This window comes from Oncorhynchus masou, chromosome 7 (assembly GCF_036934945.1).
Source record: "Oncorhynchus masou masou isolate Uvic2021 chromosome 7, UVic_Omas_1.1, whole genome shotgun sequence".
NCBI lineage: Eukaryota > Metazoa > Chordata > Actinopteri > Salmoniformes > Salmonidae > Oncorhynchus > Oncorhynchus masou.
Window position 1 is genome coordinate 14930198 of NC_088218.1, and position 23749 is coordinate 14953946.

The 23749-nt window shown below is 39.1% G+C and overlaps 1 protein-coding gene across 3 annotated transcripts; it reads right to left on the reverse strand.

The window, feature by feature from the left end:
* Positions 1-246: 246 nt before the first annotated feature.
* LOC135543349 (lymphocyte function-associated antigen 3-like) lies at positions 247-22654 on the reverse strand. 3 transcript variants are annotated; one of them, XM_064970541.1, is made up of 6 exons: positions 22343-22654; positions 3181-3459; positions 2749-3015; positions 2530-2598; positions 2151-2198; positions 247-1829 (listed from the first exon to the last, which is right to left on the reverse strand). In XM_064970541.1, the coding sequence occupies exons 1-6, from the start codon at positions 22407-22409 to the stop codon at positions 1780-1782; spliced, it is 780 nt and encodes a 259-aa protein (XP_064826613.1). In that variant the 5' UTR covers positions 22410-22654; the 3' UTR covers positions 247-1779. The 3 variants fall into 3 exon arrangements, with proteins under 3 accessions (XP_064826613.1, XP_064826612.1, XP_064826614.1); XM_064970540.1 differs by having other exon boundaries at positions 2151-2201; positions 22343-22653; XM_064970542.1 differs by lacking the exon at positions 22343-22654 and adding an exon at positions 6018-6880 and having other exon boundaries at positions 2151-2201.
* Between the last annotated feature and the right edge of the window lie 1095 nt (positions 22655-23749).

Below are 23749 nucleotides of genomic sequence, written 5' to 3' on the forward strand. Positions count from 1 at the left end.
GCCATGTTTCGGTCGATATTATGTAGTTAATCCGGAAAAAGTTTGACGTTGTAGGTGACTGCATTTTCGGTTCGTTTCGGTAGCCAGATGCAATGTAGAAAACGGAACGATTTCTCCTACACACAGACGCTTTCAGGAAACACTGCGCATTTGGTATGTGACTGAGAGTCTCCTCATTGAAAACATCAGAAGCTCTTCAAAGGTAAATGATTTTATTTATTATTATTATTATTTGGTTATCTGGTTTTTGTGAAAATGTTGCGTGCTACATGCTACACAAAATGCTATGCTAGCTTTGCATGCTCTTACACAAATTAGTCAATTTCTATGGTTCAAAAGCATATTTTGAAAATCTGAGATGACAGTGTTGTTAAGAAAAGGCTAAGCTTGAGAGCAAACGCATTATTTTAATTTTATTTGCGATTTTCAGAAATCGTTAACGTTGCGTTATGCTAATGAGCCTGAGGCTTTAGTCACGATCCCGGATCCGGGATGGGGAGTTTCAAGAAGTTAAACAGAGATACATACAATGATTGTACAGGTACATGTCTTTAAATGTGCCTGGACTCCATTATAGAACAGTCCAGACCTAAAAATAAAGCAATGTGGCTGGTCTTAATTCATAACTTCTTCTGTAACAGAATTACCTGGGACATACCAGTAACAAAACTAAAACCTGGGATATACCAGGTTAGTGGTCTTGCCCAACAAATGTTCGCAACAATCTGGTGGCAACAAGTGGTACCCCTTACTGTGGTCCATAATTGGTCCATCACAGACTGATGTACAGATACAGAGAAAATAATATACATCTTAAAATCCTCGTCACAAAATTCTATTGTGAAAATAGATATTTACCAGATGGTAATTTCACGAAGACAACATTCAAATATTAAGGCATTAAAATGTTTTAGTAATACATCTCAGTACTACAGAGCTCTCCTTCTTATAATTAAAACAATAACATCCTGTACAAATTACTTGACATAAGTCAAGTGAAGGCTTTAAGAATTAGTCAATTAGGAAATGATAAGACATTCACAAGCTGCGATTTAAAACAGAAAGTGCATTTGGTTGGCATAAAGCGCTCTGGAGAAAATACCTGAAAAGGAATCATACAACCACAAAGTGATTGATACTATGTCTTCAAACAACCTGCACAAATTGATTGAGATTTGTAAAGACGAGGCATGAATACTGAGAAAGGATAAGAATCCACAAAGCTATTTACCACAAAGTAGAAGATACTTTTGTCCATCATCAAAATGTTCTGAGATACAAATATTGCCCTCATATTTCTGAAGTACTGTAAGTTCATAAAGCACACTGTTCATCACATTATACAGTGAGCTCCAAAGGTATTGGGACAGTGACACTGTTTTTGGTTGTTTTGGCTCTGTACTCCAGCACTTTGGATTTGAAATGATACAACAACTGAGGTTAAAGTGCAAACTGTCAGCTTTAATTTGAGGTTATTCTCATCCATATTGGGTTAAAGCTGATAGTCTGCAACTTTAACTTTATAGTCATGATCTCATTTCAAACCCAAAGTGCTGGAATACAGAGCCAAAACAACAAAATATGTCACTGACACAATACATTTGTAGCTCACTGTACTTCATCTGATTGAATGCATGTTACTTTGTGCAACGTTCGCCTGTTGTTTTCCTTCATTTTAAATGTACATTTCATTAAAAACATCTCCAACAGTTCAAACATGTTTCTCTCTTCTTGGTCGTTTGTCTCAATGTAACATAAGGAGTCATGTACTGAGAGCCTTCAAACCCCATGTTTCTGCTCCTCAGTTACCCCACCAGGAAGACCACCAGCTGGAAGGAAGCAACAGAGGAAAGAGCTCATGAGACAAAACATTACTAATGACTAGGGCCAGGAGTTGTTCCTGGTCAGGTCACATGGTCTGGAAAAACTCATGGTCTTATGTTATATATGCAACAGGTGTTCTTCCAGAAGAGTTAGACTTAAAGCACACACATCCCTGGTCTCCCTTCACACCCTCATAAGCTACAACAATCAAACAGTACAGGGATTTCCTAGTTGGTCTTTTCTGGACCACAAACTTGCTCTGACAATCCTCAAGGTAAACAACATAGTAGATGGCAGAATTCCAGGTGAATGCCACTGTGCCTTACCCTCAGGCTTGGACTGAACTGTAGGACTGTTGGATCCGCTGGCTTCAGCTGCTAACGGAAGGACAAAATTCTTTAATCAGATAATATCTCGTAAAGCCTCTAGAGCACGTGTCAAACTCATTAAAAAAGTTTGAAATATCCAATAAATGTCGTTCCACTTCATGATTGTGTCCCACTTGTTGTTGATTCTTCACAAAAAAATACAGTTTATATCTTTATGTTTGAAGCCTGAAATGTGGCAAAAGGTCGCAAAGTTCAAGGGGGCCGAATACTTTCGCAAGGCACTGTAGCTCACTGTTGTTGGTGCTCTTATGTCAATCTGCGATTCACAACTATGTACATGTACAGTGATCTGTTACTATAGATGTGCTGTTCTTACCTATTATGACAGCAAACGCTACAATGGTAACGACAACCAAAGCAACAACAGCACCGATACTGGAATGCTCTGAAATGAAAACACATTTTGTATTGATACTTTGACAGGAGTTGATCAGGAACTCAACATTTTGCCACACTCAAAATGTCCTACAACACTAGCAGTGTTACTAACATATCAATACATTAGACTGTAAAACACTTATGAGTGTCCCCTCACCTGGACCAAACACCTCTACCACTGGCTCACTGACTTGCGAACTAACAGCATTACTCAGCTTGCAGGTGTACTTGATACCATTGGCTGATTTGCCAGTGTCGTTCTTAGAGACACTTAGCTGTTTGTCTAAGACCTCCCACGCCCTCTCTCCCTTTTTCCAGCTGTAGATGACTGGTTCAGCATCAGTGGTGTTGCCCTCACAGGTCAGAGTGCAGGAGGTTTTGTCTGGGTTACAGGAAGAAGTGATGGTGGGTTTGGGGACTGCCTCTGTAAATAGAGGAAAGAAACAGAAATCATTTGGGAAAAAGCTTGTGAGACACTGCAATACATAACCTGCTGTTTCTATATGACCACACACTCGCATACATACATATACATTCACACAGATGTATGCACAAACACGCACACACACAAGCACATAGAAACACTTACTGATAACAGATAATGCATATGTCTGGTCAAGCAGTTTGCTGTTGAACTCCACAGAATAAACTCCACTGTCTGTTTTCTTCAATCCACTGAGTCTCAGCTCTCCAGTAGTCTGGTCCAGGGTTGTGCGGCCTCTGAAGAGACCATAGATATCCAGACCACCAAAATCATTGTCCCACTCTGCCACCTTGTTCTTCCCATGCTTCCATAGGATGCTTGTGATGGGGTCAGGTACTGTGGACTTGTCAGGCGTCAACACGAACTCACCTCCCACTTTAAGATCTGGAAAAGCAGACATTTCAAACATGTATCAGAGTATCAATGTATCCAGGGTAACACATTATGGTGAGGGTATAAGTATGTAGTCCTAACCCTATTGGCATTGAACTGACATTATTATCAACCTTTACTGTTTATATCTAGAATTCTGCTTGCTGGGTGTATCTGGTCTATGTCGTCTGACCACTTTGACTAGTATGTCCCCCCCCCACCACCACCACCACCACCACCGGAGCAGAAATGTATCTAGACTACACCACAGATTAAAGTCTTTGTCTACACCCTGTCCACTATCATATCACTAGCTAGGTTTCCATCCAATCTGCAACAGATTTTCATGCAAATATTCTAAAATCTGCATGAAAAAATATGGACATTTTCCCACCAGAGAGATGTTTCCAGGATAAAAGGCTGTGTGTGATGATGTAGTGCACATGAGTGTATGGAATTCCCATCTTATATAGTGCAAAGGAACAGCAAACCTGGTTTAAAAACAACAAATAAATCTACACCTCACGGCACAGCGCCTCTCCCCCATGGGGCCTACTTGTTGTGTGTATGTACTGACGTGTGTGTAACTGATAATGCACACACACTGCATATTGTTTTTCAATGTATGGAAGTTGTAAAGTATTTTCTCTATAATGTTGCCATTGGCGTCGGCTAATGGGGATATTAATCAAATCACACAATGCACTTTTCCCCTTACATTTTCATGTACCGGGAATAAAAATCTTAAATTCAATGTGTTTCCATCGCATTTTCAACTCTACCGATAGTTTTGTCACAAGAACTGTTAAGTTGAATAGCAAAATGCCTACTCTGGTCATGGCACCTGCGTTCTAGCTAACAGCTCTCAGATACAGTGCGGGTAGGCTGTGCTGGTAAGCTAGTCTACTGACATTATTACGGCAGTCAAGTATCAATAATCATGTCACCAGAATAAGACCCTGGATATTCATTGGAAAAGAACATTAAGATTGTGTGCACTTTCACCACCCTGGGAAGTTCATTATAAGTAATTTCCAGGGGCACCACTTTGTTTTTAGAAGCAGGTGGGTAAAAACAAAGAGGGGCGTCTGGGGGTCCCAACATTTCTTGTGTAATGGTTTTCTTGTGGGGAAAGAGAGGCGGACCAAAAAGCAGCGTGGTTAGTTTTGTGCATCTTTAATAAAGATGAAAATGAAAGTACTACAATCTACAAAACAAGAAATGCTCAAAAACCCAAACCAGTCCTATCTGGTGCCACAAACACAAAGAGAGGAACAATCACCCACAAAACCGAACACAAAACAGGCTACCTAAATATGGTTCCCAATCAGAGACAATGACTAACACCTGCTTCTGATTGAGAACCATATCAGGCCTAACATAGAAATGGACAAACCAGACACACAACATAGAATGCCCACCCAGCTCACGTCCTGACCAACACTAAAACAAGGAAAACACACATGAACGATGGTCAGAACGTGACATCTTGGGGCATCTTAAGCTAATTTCCTGCATTTTTAAACAATCCAGTATATCGTCTCTATTTAAAACAAAATGTTAGCACAAATGGCTACAATCATCAAGCTAGGTAAGAAATCATTATTAAACATGTTTAAGTGATTCATGAGACTAAACTTGATCAAAGGTAATGCAATAATAAATATGTTGCACCTTTAACCAATAGCCTAACAAATGAACAACCCCCACCAGTCTGAACCCCACCAGTCTAGTAAATAACTCAACTACCTCCAAACACAAGTTCCTTCCCAGTTCCGACCTTTAATGTGTCCAATCAATTGAATTTACCACAGGTGGACTCCAATCAAGTTGTAGAAACATCTCAAAGATGATCAATGGAAACAAGATGCATCTGAGCTCAATTTCGAGTCTCATAGCAAAGGGTCTTTTTTAACGAACATTTCTAAAAACCCTAAAAAGAAAGGAGGACCAAGGCACTTCATATAATTGATTAAAATTTCTTTATTAGTGTGGCATGTTCAATAGAAACAACGTTTTTTTTTTTTTTTTAAACCGCCGCATTTCGGCTGCATTGGCCTTCGTCAGGGAATATAAAAAAAAAAGGAATACAAGGTCCTCTTTTTAACAGCTTTTCAATTAGCCCTAATTGGAAGAGGGTGTGGCTACACAATTGATTGGACACACCTAGTAAGCAATACTATACAAATTAAAAGGTGAAATACTGTAGCTATGTTATCATAAAAATACAACTCCAAACTAGAAGTATCCGAACACAAAGGTAGTTCTAATCTTAAATATGACTGGGAGAAGTGTCAAGAATAAGAAAGCTAAATATTCCATAGTACACTAGAACACAGCAAAACATGAACAACAACAGTCTAAACATAGCTGAGGGCAATTGAGCAAAATGTCCACTAGATGACAGCAAATGGATCCATCACGACACCACATGAAGGGTGAGAAATCCATAAATTCATTTAAACCAGGGTACTTAGTGGCCTGTAGTTTGTAAATCCAAAAACTGTCCCTTTGGTTTAACTGTTAAAGACTGTCCCCTTTTCTAATAGAGGCCGGAATATGATCAATACCCATAGCTTGTAGGGAGGCAGGGTTGCCATGGTGTAGGCGTCTCGAAGGCGTCTCTTTGTCCGTCTAATGTAGAACACCTTGCACTGTGGACATTCCAATCTATTGATGACATGAGTGGTTTTGCAGTTAATGAAATGCTTGACGTAATACTCCATTTAGGAAGCTGTGTCAACAAAATACTTCCTTCTGTGCAATATTACTGCAATGTTTGCAATGGTTACATTTAAAGGAGCCCTTGGGTGTGTGGTCAAGCCAAGTTTTTTGAGAGTCACCCGGAAGATAACTGTGGACTAATTTGTCATTTAGGGTAGGACATCTCTTAAAGCTTATGACTGGTGGCTCAGGGAAGACTTGGCATAGTAGCGTATCACTTTGGATGATTCCCCAATTATTTTGACTGATTATTTTAATGCTCTCTGCTTCAGTGCTGTATTTGTAACAACATACACTCTCTCCGATGTATCACAAGGCTCTCCCCTTCTCAAACAAGTTCTCTCTGTCAGGTAATCCAGCCCTGATAGCGGCATCTTTCAGGACCTGAACGTTGTCGCCCCGATTCAAGAAGCGATTCTCCAATTCAGCAGGTTTGACACTGTAGTCTGTTTCCTGATCGCAAATTCTGCGGACTCTTTGGAATTGGCCATATGGAATGTTTTCTTTTAGCCTTTTGGGGTGAAAGCTGTCTGCCCTCAGAATGGTATTCCCATCTGTGGGCTTCCTAAAGATTGATGTGTGCAAACAACCTTTGTCATTTTTACTAATGAAAAAATGAATGTTATCCTTGCTGTACTCCATAGTTAGTTTGAGGTCAGGGTTAATGTTGTTAAGGTATTGATGGAAGGAAATATGTTAATCTTCTGAGCCGGACCAAAACAGACAAACATCATCTATATAGTGTCCCCCACCATATAATCCGGTCAAAGAAATGGTTATTAGAAGGATTCAAAATGAAGTCATTTACCCAAGTACAAACCAGCGTAGGAAGGGCTGTAGCTCCCATGGCACACCCTTTGACCTATTTAATACAGTCCTGAAAGATAAAGATGTTACGATTAAGAGTCCATTCAGTCAGTGAGACAATGAATTCTGTAGGAGGCATCTCAGTTTCAGGTCGGGTACTCAAGAAATGGTGCATAGCTGCCAAACCTTGTTCATGCTCAATGGTGGTGCATAGAGACTCCACATCCATGGTGACTAAAAGGAAGCTGTACCTATATTGTTCAATTCCTTCATTTTGTTCAACACATCTGTGGTATCTTGAAGATGGGCTGGGAGTGACATCAGAAAAGGCTGAATAAAGTAATTAATGTACTTAGATGGGTTCTGTCAGACTTTCATTACCACTAATGACTGGTCTGCTGGGGAATTTTCAAGATGTTTGTGGACTTTTGGAAGAAGGTAAAAAGAAACTATACTCAGATTGCCATTGAAAAGAAATTTGAACTCATTGTCTGAAATGTAGCCATTCTCCTTAGCTTCTGTGAGGATCCCTTTCAATTCAGTTTTTAGGGCCTCTGTAGGGTTGAAGGTAAGAGATTGGTAGAATTCATCATTGTCTAATTGCCGGTAGGCTTCTGTAACATTTGTCTTTACTCCACACCACTGTAGCACCGCCTTTGTCTGCTTTTTTAACCACAATCTGTTCATTTTTGGACAATGATTCAACTGCATCCCGCTCTGTCTTAGAAAGAGTTGCCCAGTATAACCTTAATCTGGTAATACATCAAAGCTAGTGATACGTAACCAACTTTCCAATTAACGGCAATACATTTCTTATCCGCTATAAATGCAGTTTCTTCAGATAAGTCTCCAATATCAACATTTAAAGCAAACAAAAGCAGGGCAATGGGAGAATCTGTAGGCCTGCTGAGATGAAAGAACACACACTTTGTCAGAATTCAGTCAGCCTTCACAAGACCATAACAAAAGCAAATATGTCCCGTTTTGTGTTTTACACCTCCAATTGAGGAATGACATTTCCGAGTGTATGGTTATACTGTAGTTTACTACAGTGTCTGTAAATACATATTGATATTGGAAAGAAGTGGAGGGTCCAACATAAGTCAAAGTGGAATCAAAACATTTAATCATCATTAAAAAGGAAAAGGCACAACACACACATAGGTTAGGCTACTATGGTGGGCGAGAGTTGCGCCTTTTTAATAAGTCTTGATTACCCAGTTATTTGTCTCTGCCTGCAAATCGTCCTCCTAAAAGGCAGGCTATGTCCTATAGGACTATGCATAACGTAGCAAGTGTCGTCATCATTCTTCCTGCCTCCAGTTCAGTAGCCATACCTACACAATCAAGTGTGCATGTGGTCTCAATTAAATAGAGTTGGCTGTACCCTACGCACGGGAGAGAAGCACAGGGCAGTAACACTACATGACCAAAAGTATGTGGATACCTGCTCGTCGAACATCTCATTCCAAAATCACGGGCATCAATAAGGAGTTGGTCCCCCCTTTGCTGCTATAACAGCCTCCACTCTTCTGGGAAGGCTTTCCTCTAGATGTTGGAACATTGCAGCAGGGACTTGCTTCTATTCAGCCACAACAGCATTAGAGAGGTCGGGCACTGACGTTGAGCGATTAGGCCTGGCTCGTAGTCGGTGTACCAATTCATCCCAAAGGTGTTTGATGGTCAGGGCTCTGTGCAGGCTAGTCAAGTTCTTCCACTCCGATCTCAACAAACCATTTCTGTATGGACCTCGCTTTGTGCACAAGGGAATTGTCATGCTGAAACAGGAAAGGGCCTTCCCCAAACTGTTGCCACAAAGTTGTAGCACAGAAACATCTATAATATGATTGTATGCTGTCGCGTAAAGATTCCCTTCACTGGAACTAAGGGTCCTAGCCCAAACGTTGAAAAAGCCCCAGACCATTATTCCTCTTCATGAAGCTCCAGGGCGAACAGTTATTCCCGGCCATCGCAAATCGTTTGGCCTCCCGAGTGGCGCTGCGGTCTAAGGCACTGCATCTCAGTGCTAGAGGCGTCACTGCTGACCTTGGTTTGATCCCGGGCTGTATCACAACCTGCGGTGATCGGGAGTCCCATAGGACGGCGCACATTTGGCCCAGCGTCGTCCGAGTTAGGTGAGGATTTGGCCAGAGTAGGCCATCAATGTAAAATAAGAATTTGTTCTTAACTTCTTGGTGACAGAAAGCAGTATTTCACATCCGGATTAAATGCATGCCCAAATTCAACTGCCTGCCCAAATTCAACTGCCTGCTACTCATCCCCAGAAGATAAGATATACATATTATTAGTAGATTTGGATAGAAAACACTCTGAAGTTTCTAACACTGTTTGAATGTCTGTGAGTATAACAGAACTTATGTAGCAGGCTAAACCCAGAGGAAAAACCATTCAGATATTGTTTGAAGTCACACTCTTTTCAATGTGTTTTCATAGGGAATTCAGATTTCTAAGGGACCTTCTTGCAGTTCCTACCGCTTCCACTGGATGTCACCAGTCTTTAGAAATTGGTTGAGGTTTTTCCTTTGTGTAATGAAAAAGTAGCCCTGTTCAAAACGAGGGTCACTTCAAGTGTACTGTTTGTTAGAGGCGCGTGACAAGAAAGGTAGCGTCAGTTTGTTTTCTTCCTGTATTGAACACAGATCATCCAGTCTTCAATTTTATCGATGATTTACTTTAAAAAGTACCAAAAATTGTATTACAAAAGTAGTTTGTAATACAGGTTTACAGGTAACTTTTGAGATATTTTGTAGTCACGTTGCGCAAGCTAGAACCGGTGTTTTTCTGGATCAAACTCGCCAAATAAATGGACATTTTGGATATATATCGACGGAATTAATCAAACAAAAGGACCATTTGTGATGTTTATGGGACATATTGGAGTGCCAACAAAGAAGCTCGTCAAAGGTATAGCATGATTTATATTTTTATTTCTGCGTTTTGTGTCGCGCCTGCATGGTTGAAATATTTTCTCTCTTTGTTTACGGAAGTGCTACCCTTAGATAATAGCCGAAAAAGCCTTTTTGAAATTTGACATGTTGGCTGGATTCACAACACGTGTAGCTTTAATTTGGTATCTTACATGTGTGCCTGAGTTTGTTGCTATGGTCCTACATGCATGAAACTATTTCTGTGACTCTACAGGTTGCATGTCCTAATAAGAAAATATGATAATGGTGGCTAAATGCCAGAGGTGATGAGCAATTAAGAGGAGTTACTATGAGTATGAGTAAGGAGGACAAATATATAAGAAGTCTGTGCCAAGACTGGAAGGCAGTTGCTCGGCTTTAATTATGAAGTAATAAAAAGTATATTTGAACTCACATTCTCCGATATTTGTGAAATATGATTGACCAAATATTTTCACGATATAAATGGCGAGCTTGCCAGGAGTGGCGAAAAGGGACCAGAGACAGAGAAAATCTGTAGCTGTGAATGGGCTTCCTGGACGGACTGCACAAAACACAAGTTGCCGCTTGTTAAGACAGTAAACTGAGTTCTTACGTGTAGTTCTTGTGTGGTCCGCTCTAGGAACCTGTTTTCAGAGATAGGTCACCAAGGAGGTCTCTCCAAATTTGACGAACCAAAGAAATACTGGGAGCTTATGAGTTTGAAATGCATGCCACATATTGGGGGTATAAGCTTTTGAGGGTTGCAACCATGAATATAAGTACAGTAATTGGTTTGTGACCATTGGAGAGGGAGAGTTGTGTGCACCGTCTATTTTGACTGGCTCAGCAGAGTGGGGCTATTCATCTGATTCATCTGATTTGTTCAGACGGTTCATCTGACCAGTTGTTCAGTCTGTTTAAGTTGTGAATATGTTGTCTGATTTCGTATGGCCGGGATATATTTGATTAGACCTGTGTGAGTTGCGAGCAAACGCAGCCCATTTGTCTGATTCTATTGGTCCTTGTCAGCGGGTTATTCAATTAGTCTGGCTCACGCAGTCGCTCAGCTGGGGTGGGGGATCGGTCTCATTCAGGTTGTCTGTCTGCCCTGTTGAACTGTTCTTTTCAGTCTAGTTTGAGGTGACCAATGTCTATCTGCATGGTTGAACAAAATTAAATAGAAATCCTGTAATACCGCTTTTCGTGTATGTAAATCGATAAGGTCCACTTGGATGGGTAAACATCCTGTGTAATATTGCCTTTTCTGTGTGGAGGTGAATCAGGAAAGTGCTGTATAATCAGGTGTTTGATAAGGAACGATATGGGACTGGATAGACGTTTATTTGATAATGGGACTGCATAGACGGATATTTACTAGTCATATCCACAAAATACCGCCCTGAAATAAATGTAAAATCTGTGAATACCGCCATTTAAATTGAAGATAGGGGTCAGCTCAGACAGTCAGATAAAAAGCTGTGGTTACCGCCCTGAAATAAAGTTAGAGTATACTCAGGTTGCTTAGGAAAGCATGAAAGATTACTTAGGAAAGTGTAAGAGAAATCCTATAAGACAACTTATCATGTAGAGGGAGTGTATCGATAATTAATAAGTCACTTTGGAAAGTGTGAAAGGTGTGTCACAGTTCTCTGCTGTTGTGGGATTAAAAGGTTGCGCCTCTCTTGGTCTGACGGAGGGGACGCAACCAGTCCTGCACTAGGGGAGGTGAATATGATTTGTATTTAAATACCCAGTGTAAGGATGTGATACTATAAATGTGAACAGTTAGGATAAATTGTAAAATACATGAACATTATATTATTAGTAATAAATGTCAAGGCGACATCAGCGATTGCCTGGTAAGGCCACTGAAAATTGCATACTGCAAAGTGGATGAATATATTTGGTCTATAGAAATTGGAACATTTGAAGTAAGAATAAACTCAAAAAGATAGAACAATTATAAAAACTTAGAAACAGGGGGAATACCCAATAGTCTGAGTACAATAATCAGAGATAATAAAATAATGTGGATATACATAGGAGAGAATAGGGTGTGGTTAAAATCATTTAGGTCTTGAACTTGACCGTTAAAGATTTTTAGTCCTGGATCTATAGGGAGTAATATAAGAACAAGATAAAGTGGTTAAACAAGGGAATAGCACAATACAACTAAACTAGTGAGCAAAGAATACATAGGAAAATAGTTAGAAGCTTGAAAAATACCACGGAGTCGCTGAAAGAAGTGCACGTAAATTCTACCAATTCGGCTCAATATGAAAGAGCAAACTAGATCATGTTGTGCAACATTACCCTGTTAACAGGATAATTCAAATCAAATCAAGAATTCAGGAAGGCAATTATGAATTGGAACAATCACATAAAACCAGAATCAGAAGCTCAGTTTCCTAGCGTATTGAAGTTAGCGTTCTATTAGCGTCATTGCGCTAACTGTATCATTTAGTGTAAAATGGGGTGCTTGGTAATGTCATTCAGGCTATTTTGGTTGGATTTCAAAGCACTAGATTGGCTGTACCAGTGTGCAGAATAACTGATGAGTTAACAAATGCTCGAAGTCTGTTTGAATATTGCTGTTGTCAGTAAACATCTGGGAAATAAAGTAATTTGAATTGTTGCAAGAGGCACAGTTAGCGACCAATGTGTTTAACAAACAAGTAAAGAGCCTAACCAGCTTTGCGAGGTGAGTAGAATGGAGGGTGAAGATGTATTTTCTTGCTTATATCTGGAAGCGGCGTTAGCAAAATTAGTTAGCCACATTAGCTTGGGTGCTTGACTGCTTGACTGCCATGTGGGGAAAATAGTAGGAATTATAGTTCAGAAAGTTTGGTTCAACCCTGTTCATTAGAGCCTTTTGGGGTTGAATAGTCCTTGTGAGAATCAAGTGGATATTAGGTAACATATTAAAATGGGCAGTATGGGCGAGAGTATGACTAAGTAATGTTTACGAATAGTCTGACTTTGTATCACGCCACATTCAAACTATTGTTAACTTCTTAGTGATGAAATCCCGTTAACGGGATCAATTTGACAACAGCCAGTGAAAGTGCAGGGCGCCAAATTCAAACAACAAATCTCATAATTCAAATTCATCAAATATGCAAGTATTATACACCATTTTAAAGATAAATGTCTTGTTAATCCCACCAGTGTTTGATTTTCAAAAAGGCTTTACCGTGAAACCATACCATGCGATTATGTTAGGTTAGTGCCTAGTCACAAAAAAACATACAGCCATTTTCCAGCCAAAGAGAGGAGTCACAAAAAGCAGAAATAGAGATAAAATGAATCACTAATCTTTGATGATCTTCATCAGATGGCACTCATTGGACTTCATGTTACACAATACATGTATGTTTTGTTCAATAAAGTTAATATTTATATCAATAAATGTCAGTTTACATTGGCGCGTTATGTTCAGTAATGTTTTGCCTCTAAAAAACATCCGGTGAATTTGAAGAGAGCCACACAATTGACAGAAATACTCATAAACGTTGATGAAAGATACAAGTGTTATGCATAGAATTAAAGATAAACTTCTCCTTAATGCAACCGCTGTGTCAGATTTCAAAAAGGCTTTATGGTGAAAGCACACCATGCAATAATCTGAGTACAGCGCTCAGCCATCAAAACAAGCCATACAGATACCCGCCATGTTGCGGAGTCAGTTAAAGTCAGAAATAGCGTTATAGATATTCACTTACCTTTTATGATCTTCATCGGAATGCACTCCCAGGAATCCCAGTTCCACAATAAATGTTTGTTTTGTTCGATAAAGTTAATCTTTATGTCCAAATACCTCCTTTTTGTTCGCGCGTTTAGTTCACTATTCCAAATGCACAAGGCGCGGGCACTAAGTCCAGATGAAAAGTCAAAACAGTTCCATTACAGTTTGTAGAAACATGTCAAACGATGTATAGAATCAATCTGTAGAGTGTTTTTATCATAAATCTTCAATAATATTCCAACAGGACAATTCCTTTGTCTTTAGAAATGAAAGGGAACGGAGCTCGTGCTCACGCGTGTGACCAAACTAAAGTCTTTCAGCCAGACCACTGGTTCAAACAGCTCTTATTTGCTCCCCTATCACAATAGAAGCCTGAAACAATGTTCTAAAGACTGATGACATCTAGTGGAAGCCATAGGAAATGCAATCTGACCAAATTTACACTGTATATTGGATAGGCTATCACTTGAAAAACTACAAACCTCAGATTTCCCACTTCCTGGTTGGATTTTTATCAGGTTTTTGCATGCCATATGAGTTCTGTTATACACAAAGACATCATTCAAACAGTTTTAGAAACTTGCGAGTGTTTTCTATCCAAATCTACTAATAATATGCATATATTAGCAACTGGGACTGAGTAGCAGGCAGTTTACTCTGGGCACGCTTTTCATCCGAACGTGAAAATACTGCCCCCCCAGCCCAAAGATTTGGGGTTTCTGTGTTGATATAATATGTATGCTATGTGGTAGAGCAGGAACACAAGGAATTATAGCTATGGTAAAGTACTACTGGCGAAAAGACAACACGTGGAGGTTTCGAGAACCATGCGACTCAAGAAAACCTTAGTTTTAAAACCTGTGAATGTCAGGATTTGGCCAGGGTTGTTCCGGTTTTTGGTCACTAGATGCCCCCATTGTGCTTTTTGACCTTTTGCTTTCCCTTGATCCCCATTATTATTTGCACCTGTGCCTCGTTTCCCTTGATTGTATTTAAACCCTTAGTTTCCCTCAGTTCTTTGCTCTGTGTTTGTGTGTTAGCACCCAGCCCTAGTATTCTGTGAACTCTTGTTGATCCCGGTGGACGCTCTTGTGGAATTCTGTTTTTTGTTCTTGTTTATTTATTTTTGAGTATCTTTTGAGGCTCTTTATGCTATACCTACCACCTTGTGGATTTACCTTTTTGTCTTGGAGGATTACCTTGTGGATTACCTTGTTCTTGTGGAATTCCTTTTGAGGTTGTGGAGTTACATGTTTTCCTGAAGGACTTCACTTTTTACTTTATTAAATACACCGTCTCAAGTACTGCTGTGTCTGCCTCATCTTCTGGGTTCTGCCGACTATTCGTGGCTCAGTTGGTTAAGTGACTGTTTCTCACTCCGGAGACCCGGGTTCGTAACCGGGTCCTGACAGTGAATCTTTGTTATGTTACTCAAATTAGATTTATTGAATTGACTGAAGGGAGGAGGAGATAATAGTAATGAAAGTGGCCTCCCTGTGAAAAGTAGAATTGTGTTTTGTTTTTACTATATTTTAAATAAAAACTCCCCTGGTATCATAAACTTTAGCGACAAGAAAGGTGGAGTTTAGTCGATTGAGGAGAGCTTTCTGAGTTATAGAGATGAGATGTAGACTAGGGGAGGCAACAAAAAATAATTAACGTTAGTCAATTGGAAAGTAAGAATTTTGACTTTTATTGTTTGGATTGATAAAGAATTGGCTGTTGTATTTTCTACATTTGGCGCATTACAGGTTAATCTTAAACTAATGAAAGTTCAATGAGTGTGAAGCAGTGGTTAGTGATAAATTGTCATATTGATAAGGAGGATTGATGTAAACGTAATGAGTGACAGTATGTGAATGATAATATATTATTAGTGTCTTTATAGCCCTCTTAATGATGCAATATTTTAGTAATTTGAAAAACTGAGGTTTCAATACGAGGTTAAATGATGAGTAGAGATTGAGCCTTGAGGTTGTAAAAAAAGATTAGCTGTGGTTGGAATCAAGCAACTAGTGGGATGTTTGAAATAAAGGTATGAAGAAACATTTACTATTGCTTGGTTTTATAGTTAACTTTCCTGCTCAAATTTACTAGTGTTATGTATTCTAGACATAATAATCTGTTTCCATTACATGGTACAGTGTCCAGTAATATGAGTAGTATGAATTAAGTATTGACTATCACGCTGATAAGGCAGCACCAACTTTTTGAATGTTTGTTAAACAACAGTTTTGTATTTTACTAAACTAATGCAACAGGTTAAACTGATAGGATTACTGGAAAGGGGCTCTGGAATTGTTTATTCTAAAATGGGATCAATTCCACTTAATGGAAGACTGAATTATCTGATGGTTCTTGAATAGAATTCTTGCTTCCAGGAAAAAATGAAAGTCCAATACAGTATATATGTAAATTAAGGGAGACATAGGTGACCATGTCTAAAACAACATTTTATTTGATGCCCAGGATCAAATATCACTGATTTCTTCAGCTGAGAAATTGACTACATTTGCGAAAGGAAAAAGTATTACATTTAGGGAAGGCCTGGCCATTTTTGTTTATTTTTTGCATACTATTTAACACACACACCAGCACACACACACATTTATGCGATAGCGGTGGTGACACTGGAGTGTGGGATTTATTTTGGATGGACTTTTTTCAACTCCGTTTTAAACTGGGTATACAGAAGGATGGAAATGTTTTGAATGGTATTTAAGTGGTTTCTGAAGGACAGGGAAAGAAAAGGGAGAGGAAACATTTTAATGGTGTCAAAAGCCCTGAATGCTAAAGTTTCTCGTGAAGACTGATCAACCTCACGAGAAATTATCGGAACAGGTGGGATTTAATTATAAAATTACCAAGCAACACCAGCCTATTCAAAGTGTACAATTACTTTCAAATTCTATTATTTCCTTAGGAAATTATAAAGAGTTGTAATTCTAAGTTGATTAGTTGTTCAAATTGTTTATTTTGATTTAACACGTTATTTTTGAATCACGTATTCTACGGGAAAAGTACCAGTAGCCTGGGGGTTGTGGTCTTTGAGTAAATATACAGAGGGTTTTTGTTCAATCTGAATATAGAAGGGAAAATATATGTAATTAAGGGAGGACAGTTACTTGGAATGGATTGTGGTATGTGTATTGATTTCATTTTGTGTTTTTGTTTCAATACAACATTTGCAAGATTGGAATACTGGAGTGTGGGTTTCTGCGAGGGGTTATGTTAACTTCATGACCTGTAACTCGTCCGAGAGGTCGCCAGTAGAATAAGGGACTTATCATGGAAGGTGACATCAGATCATGTCTTAATGTATGGGAGGGATAATTTCACCACAACCAGTGTGTGTGAACCTCAAACCCTCCCTAACCGGCTGAAGAGTGAGGGACAAATGTGTGTTATGACAGTGACTTCTAACACTTCTATCTGTGTCCGTTGGGAAGATGACCTGTGAACTCTATCTGAAATAGACATGCTGGAATGGTATGTGCCAGTTGAAGGTAGACTAAAGGGGAACGGGGGTCTATTCACTATGAATAAGTGTAGACTAAGGATGCATTGTGATAACTGGTCTTTTATTTCTAGGACACTTGTGAAAGGAAACCAGGGATGAAGGGAGGTTGTAATGTGAAGAGTTATGAACGACAATGAAAGGTTCCGTTTTAAAATGTACATTCTAACCGGGATGATGTGTGATGAGTTAAGGAGCAGGAATTTGAGTCTTAGTCTCAAAGTAAGCACTGTGGAATGTCATTCTGAATTTGTGGTGGATAATTTATAAAATATTGTAATTGTTTTTTATTCGGATATAAAGAAAGAGTTGATTTTGAACAGTGAAGGTTCTACTCAAATATATTAAGCTGGGGGAGACTCCAGAAACATTGTTTCTAAGTGTCCTCCGACATGGAGGTTGTTAGAGTACTCACTGGATGATAGCTCGGGTAGCCATGAGTTTTTTTTAAATCTTTTGTTTTACAGTGTATTCAGACTAGAGGTCAACCGATTAATCTGAGTGGCCGATTAATTAGGCCCGATTTCAAGTTTTCATAACAATCAGTAATTTTGGATGCCGATTTAAAAAATATTATATAAATATATTTTTCACACCTTTATTTAACTAGGCAAGTCAGTCAACACATTCTTATTTTCAATGACTGCCTTGTTCAGGGGCAGAACTACAGAGTTTTACCTTGTCAGCTCAGAGATTCAATCTTGCAACCTTACGGTTAACTAGTCCAACGCTCTAACCACCTGCCTCATGAGGAGCCCGCCTGTTACGCAAATGCAGTAATAATATAATAATATATAATAATATATCCCATTTAGCAGACGCTTTTGTCCAAAGCGACTTACAAGTCGGCTGGGGCCACTACTTTTACATATGGGTGGCCCCAGCGGGAATCGAACCCACGACGCTTGGCGTTGCAAGTGCCATGCTCTACCGACTGAGCCACACAGGACCCCAGTAAGAAGCCAAGGTACGTTGCTAGCTAGCATTAAACTTATCTTATGAAAAACAATCAATCAATCAATCAATCATAATCACTAGTTATAACTACACATGGTTGATGATATTACTAGTTTATCTAGCGAGTCCTGCGTTGCATATAATCGATGCAGTGCGCATTCGCGAAAAAGGACTGTCGTTGCTCCAATGTGCACATAACCATAAACATCAAAGCCTTTCTTAAAATCAATACACAGAAGTATATATTTTTAAACCTGCATATTTAGCTAAAAGAAATCCAGGTTAGCAGGCAATATTAACCAGGTGAAATTGTGTCACTTGTCTTGCGTTCATTGCACGCAGAGTCAGGGTATATGCAACTGTTGGGCAGCCTGGCTCATTGCGAACTAATTTGCCAGAATTTTACGTAATTCTGACATAACATTGAAGGTTGTGCAATGTAACAGGAATATTTAGACTGATGGATGCCACCCGTTAGATAAAATACGGAACTGTTCCGTATTTCACTGAAAGAATAAATGTTTTGTTTTCGAGATGATAGTTTCCGGATTCGACCATATTAATGACCTAAAGGCTCGTATTTCTGTGTGTTATTGTGTTATAATTAAGTCTATGATTTGATAGAGCAGTCTGACTGAGCGATGGTAGGCACCAGCAGGCTCGTATGCATTCATTCATACAGCACTTTTGTGCGTTTTGCCAGCCGCTCTGCTGTTTATGAATTCAAGCCTATCAACTCCCGAGATTAGGCTGGTGGAACCGATGTGAAATGGCTATCTAGTTAGCGGGGTGCGCGCTAATAGCATTTCAAACGTCACTCGCTCTGAGACTTGGAGTAGTTGTTCCCCTTGGTCTGCATGGGTAACTCTGCTTCGAGGGTGGCTGGTTGGTAGGTGATCAAATACTTATGTCATGCAATAAAATGCAAATTAATTACTTATAAATCATACAATGTGATTTATTTTTGTTTTAGATTCCGTCTCTCACAGTTGAAGTGTACTTATGATAAAAAGTACAGACCTCTACATGCTTTGTAAGTAGGAAAACCTGCAAAATCGTCAGTGTATCAAATACTTGTTCTCCCCACTGTACATGTTTTACATATAATTAAAGATACACTTGTTCTTAATGCAACCGCCATGTCAGATTTTTTAAAACTTTACGAAAAAAGCATACCATGCAATAATCTGAGACGCGCTCAGAAATACACAACATTTCTCCGCCATGTTGGAGTCAACAGAAATACGATATTACATCATAAATATTCCCTTACCTTTGATGATCTTTCATCAGAATGCAGTGCCAGGAATCCTAGTTCCGCAATAAATCGTTGTTTTGTTCGATAATGTCCATTACTAGTGTCCAATTAGCTACTTTTGCTAGCATGTTTAGTTCACATGTCCAAAAGCTGGCGCCGGTCCAGGCGAACTCAGACAAAAACTTCAAAAAGTTATATTCCAGGTCGAATAAACTGATTCTCTACTTAGTTTGACCAATCTTCAGGATGTTATTATTATATTTATCCAATAACGTTCCAACCGGAGCATTAGTTTTTGTCTACAGAGTAATGGAACGCATGGCGATATCATGAGAAATGCGCCTGACCAGGAACTGGCATTCTGCCAGACCACTGACTCAAATAGCTGCCATCCGGCCCCACGTCACGCAAGAGGCTTCATTCCACGTTCTACTGACTGTTGACATCTAGTGGAAGGCGTAAGAAGAGCGAACAGATCCATATCTTACTGGGATGTGAATAGGCGATGGGTTGAAAATCAACCAGCCCCAGAATTTCCACTTCCTGTTTGGAAGTTTGCCTGCCATATGAGTTCTGTTATACTCACAGACATAATTCAAACAGTTTTAGAAACTTCAGAGTGTTTTCTATAGTAGTAATAGTAATATGCATATATTAGCATCTGGGACAGTGTAGGAGGCAGTTCACTATGGGCACGCAATTCATCCAAAGTGAAAATGCTGCCCCCTATCCCTAAAAAGTTAAGGAGAGGTTTATCTATAATTCCATGTGTAACACTTGTATTTTCATCAACATTTATGATGAGTATTTCTGTAAATTGAGGTGGCTATGCAAAATCACTGGATGTTTTTGGAACTACTGAACGTAACGCGCCAATGTAAACTCAGATTTCTTTATATAAATATGAACTTTATCAAACAAAACATACATGTATTGTGTAACATGAAGTCCTATGAGTGTCATCTGATGAATATCATCAAAGGTTAGCGATTAATTTCATCTCTATTTGTGCTTTTTGTGACTCCTATATTTGTCTGGAAAAATAGCTGTGTTTTTCTGTGGCTTGGTGGTGACCTAACATAATTGTTTGTGGTGCTTTCGCTGTAAAGCCTATTTGAAATCGGACACTGTGGTGGGATTAACAACAAGATTACTTTAAAACAGTATAAAATACATGTATGTTTGAGGAATTTTAATTATGAGATTTCTGTTGTTTTTGAATTTGGAGCCCTGCACTTTCACTGGATGTTGTCATATCGATCCAGTTAACGGGATTTCAGCCCTACGAAGTTTTAAGATGCAATAGGAAAACCCAGAGGAATCCCCAAGGAATAAAAAGCAAGAGATGAGATTAAGTCCGGATTTGAATCAATTTTTGTTTGGATATCACCTTAAAAAAACCTAGACTGGATAAATTACATTTACATTGATCATCAAAGATTCATTAACAATACAGCCTCTGCATTGACAGCTTTGAGTGAACAAGTAAGGCATTGACCAAGTTGAAAAGACTACAACAGGAAGTAAAAGATAATGCTGGACATGATTCCCATGCCTGGGACTGGTTGGACTCAATCCTGGGAAAATGGGGTTGTCGTACCTATCAAGACCGACATCAATTGATATAGACGGTGTACTTCCTGAGGATCCTAATCCTGATCACAGGTTTCTAACAAAATAGGTGGTGCTTAAAAGACTGAGAAGAGAGTGGACATTATCATCATATTGGATCTTTGAATGTGCATTGTATCAAAGGAGTGATTGAACATTGTGTTGTAATAAGGAGTGTGTTTAGTGAATAACTATAACTCTCAGGCAAGGCTGAGAAATGCATGCACATGCTTTAGACTGTATATTGAAGGATAATTTGCTTGAGGAGGGATCTTATTCTGAGTTGGATTTTGGGGCGTGGGGCTATTTAGCCCCAGATGAGGGGATACATTGAATTTTTCAGTACATATGTGGCAATTATTTATTTCAGAAGAAGCCAGCAAAAATAGTGTATGTGCTCTAGGTCATTTAACACCATTAGACATGCACGTGGTTATACTTGTAACTGTTATGGCCTAACTATGGTTACACCTCTTGGGTTTTTTCCAGAACAGGGGTTCCCCTTTCAGTGAAGTCAGCAGGATGTCATGTATTGGTTATTCCTGTAGAGTGTCAAGGTCTGTTGCTATGGTCCTACATGCATGAAACTATTTCTGTGACTCTACATGTCTTAATATGAAGGCAATATGTTAACGGTGGCTAAATGCCAGAGGTGATGAGCAATTAAGAGGAGTTAGTATGAGTATGGAGGACAAATATGTCAGAAGTCTGTGCCAAGACTGGAAGGCAGTTGCTTTCATGATCCAGCTCAGCTTTTATTATGAAGTAATAAAGAATATTTGAACTCGCATGCTCCGGTATTTGTGAAATATGATTGACCAAATATTTCCAAGACAAGGGGCAAGAAGGTATGGTAGCCCCCCTGAGGCCCGTCCATATCACCGGCCCTGCTATGATCAAGCAGAACCTTCTGTAGGTTTACGCCTTGGTAGGCCTGGACTTAATATTCCATCACTTCCTGAAGTTGTTTGTGTGTAGCTACAAATAATAAGAAGGGTGCGGTCCTTATTTGTCATCGAAAGCCACATAGACTTAGTTTAAACCCATTCAGACGTTCCATGTTGAAAATAACTATAAAGAGCATGTTTAAACGATTGTCAATAAGGTCGCTATAAAAGCTTTTTGTTTCAGATTGCCATGTGTTTTTTCACTGATGTGAATCTCACTTGGGCGGCTGCGCTTGTTCTTGAAGTTGCAATGTACATTGTGTTCATAAGGCACATTCTTACATATCCTACCTATTGTTCATCATAATCAAACATTATGATGTGGTAATGTTGTAGGCTACACAATAAGCACACAAGTAGCCTTACAAATATTAGGTAGACCTAAAGCTAAGTTCGACCCTGCGGGTCGGTTCAACTTACCTCCGGAAACCAACTTTTGCGCCACATAAAGAAAGAAGCACAAACCGATGAACGTTAGTTTGGGCATATTTGCTAATTAGTTTGTTTAGATAATAAATAAGTTCAAATGAGAACTTATGTGGTTTATAGCTTAGCCTACGTCTGCTATTGTATTTCATGAGGCTGTGAAAGTGAAAAAAAAAAGTAAAATGTAGTTTAGTTCCTCACTATTCATGACCTCTTGGTGGAAAATAAAATAAAGTTTAATTTAACTTGTAAATTATGTTTAATAGCTGCAATGGAATCATATGGTATACAAACACATTGCATTATGTTTACATGTTAATTTTACTCAGCATTTGTTCTAACCCTTTCTGGAATATTCATTCCTGTAGTCTTACTCATACCTGGTCTTTGGCGCCTCCGTGTGTGTATAATTGGCTACTACGCACAGAATTACATATATATAGAATTTAAAATTGATATAATCTCTGCTGTAATGTAACAAAACTTGGCAACACTGAAATATTTAAAGGTAAATGAATAACTATAGTTTATTTAATTTTCCTCCTGTCCACTGAGTGTAAGAGATTTCAAATCAACAGCATATAGCCATTCAACCATATGCCTATATGGCATGCACACTAAAACATTCACAATATTAAATATTTTCCTCAAAACATAATACATGTTTGCCATCTTATTGTATGGATAAATATTTCATTATAATTCACAATATATATTGAACAAAAATATAAACCCAACATGCAACAATTTCAACGATTTTACAGAATCGTATAAGGAACACAATTTAAATAAATCAATAAGGCCCTAATCTATGAATTACCCATGACGGGGTAGAGGCGCAGCCATGGGTGGGCCTGGAAGGGAGAAGCCCAAGTGGGAGCCAGGTGGTCTGCTCTAAAATTATGTTGGAGGTGGCTTATGGTAGAGAAATGAACACTCAATTATCTGGCAAAAGCTCTGGTTGACCTTCCTGCAGTCAGCATGCCAATTGCACGCTCCCTCAAAACTTGAGACATCTGTGGTGTTGTGTGGCAAAACTGCACATTGTAGAGTGACCTTTTATTGTCCCCAACACAAGGTGCACCTGTGTAATGATCATGCTGTTTAATCAGCTTCTTAATATGCCACACCTGTCAGGTGGATGGATTATCTTGGCAAAGGAGAAAAGCTCACTAACGGATGTAAACTAATTGGTGCACAGCATTTCAGAGAAATAAGCTTTTTTTGTGCACATGGAATGTTTCTGGAATCTTATATTTCAGCTCTTGAAACATGTTGCATTCACATTTCGGTTCAGTATACATAGTTGAATATCATAGTAGCCTAGGCTAAGCATGACACACATACAGGATAACAATATGATACATGATAACCCAAAAGAGATAGAAAAGGAGAGATGAG

Bases quoted from the DNA above. Each gene is read 5' to 3' on its own strand.
- LOC135543349 (XM_064970540.1), bottom strand. From the start codon at position 22,409: ATGCCCAAACTAACGTTCATCGGTTTGTGCTTCTTTCTTTATGTGGCG. The intron at 3,016-3,180 runs GTAAGTGTTTCT...CTCTATTTACAG, and splicing joins ATATGCATTATCTGTTATCA to AGGCAGTCCCCAAACCCACC. The intron at 2,202-2,529 runs GTAAGAACAGCA...TCCTTCCGTTAG, and splicing joins AGCGTTTGCTGTCATAATAG to CAGCTGAAGCCAGCGGATCC.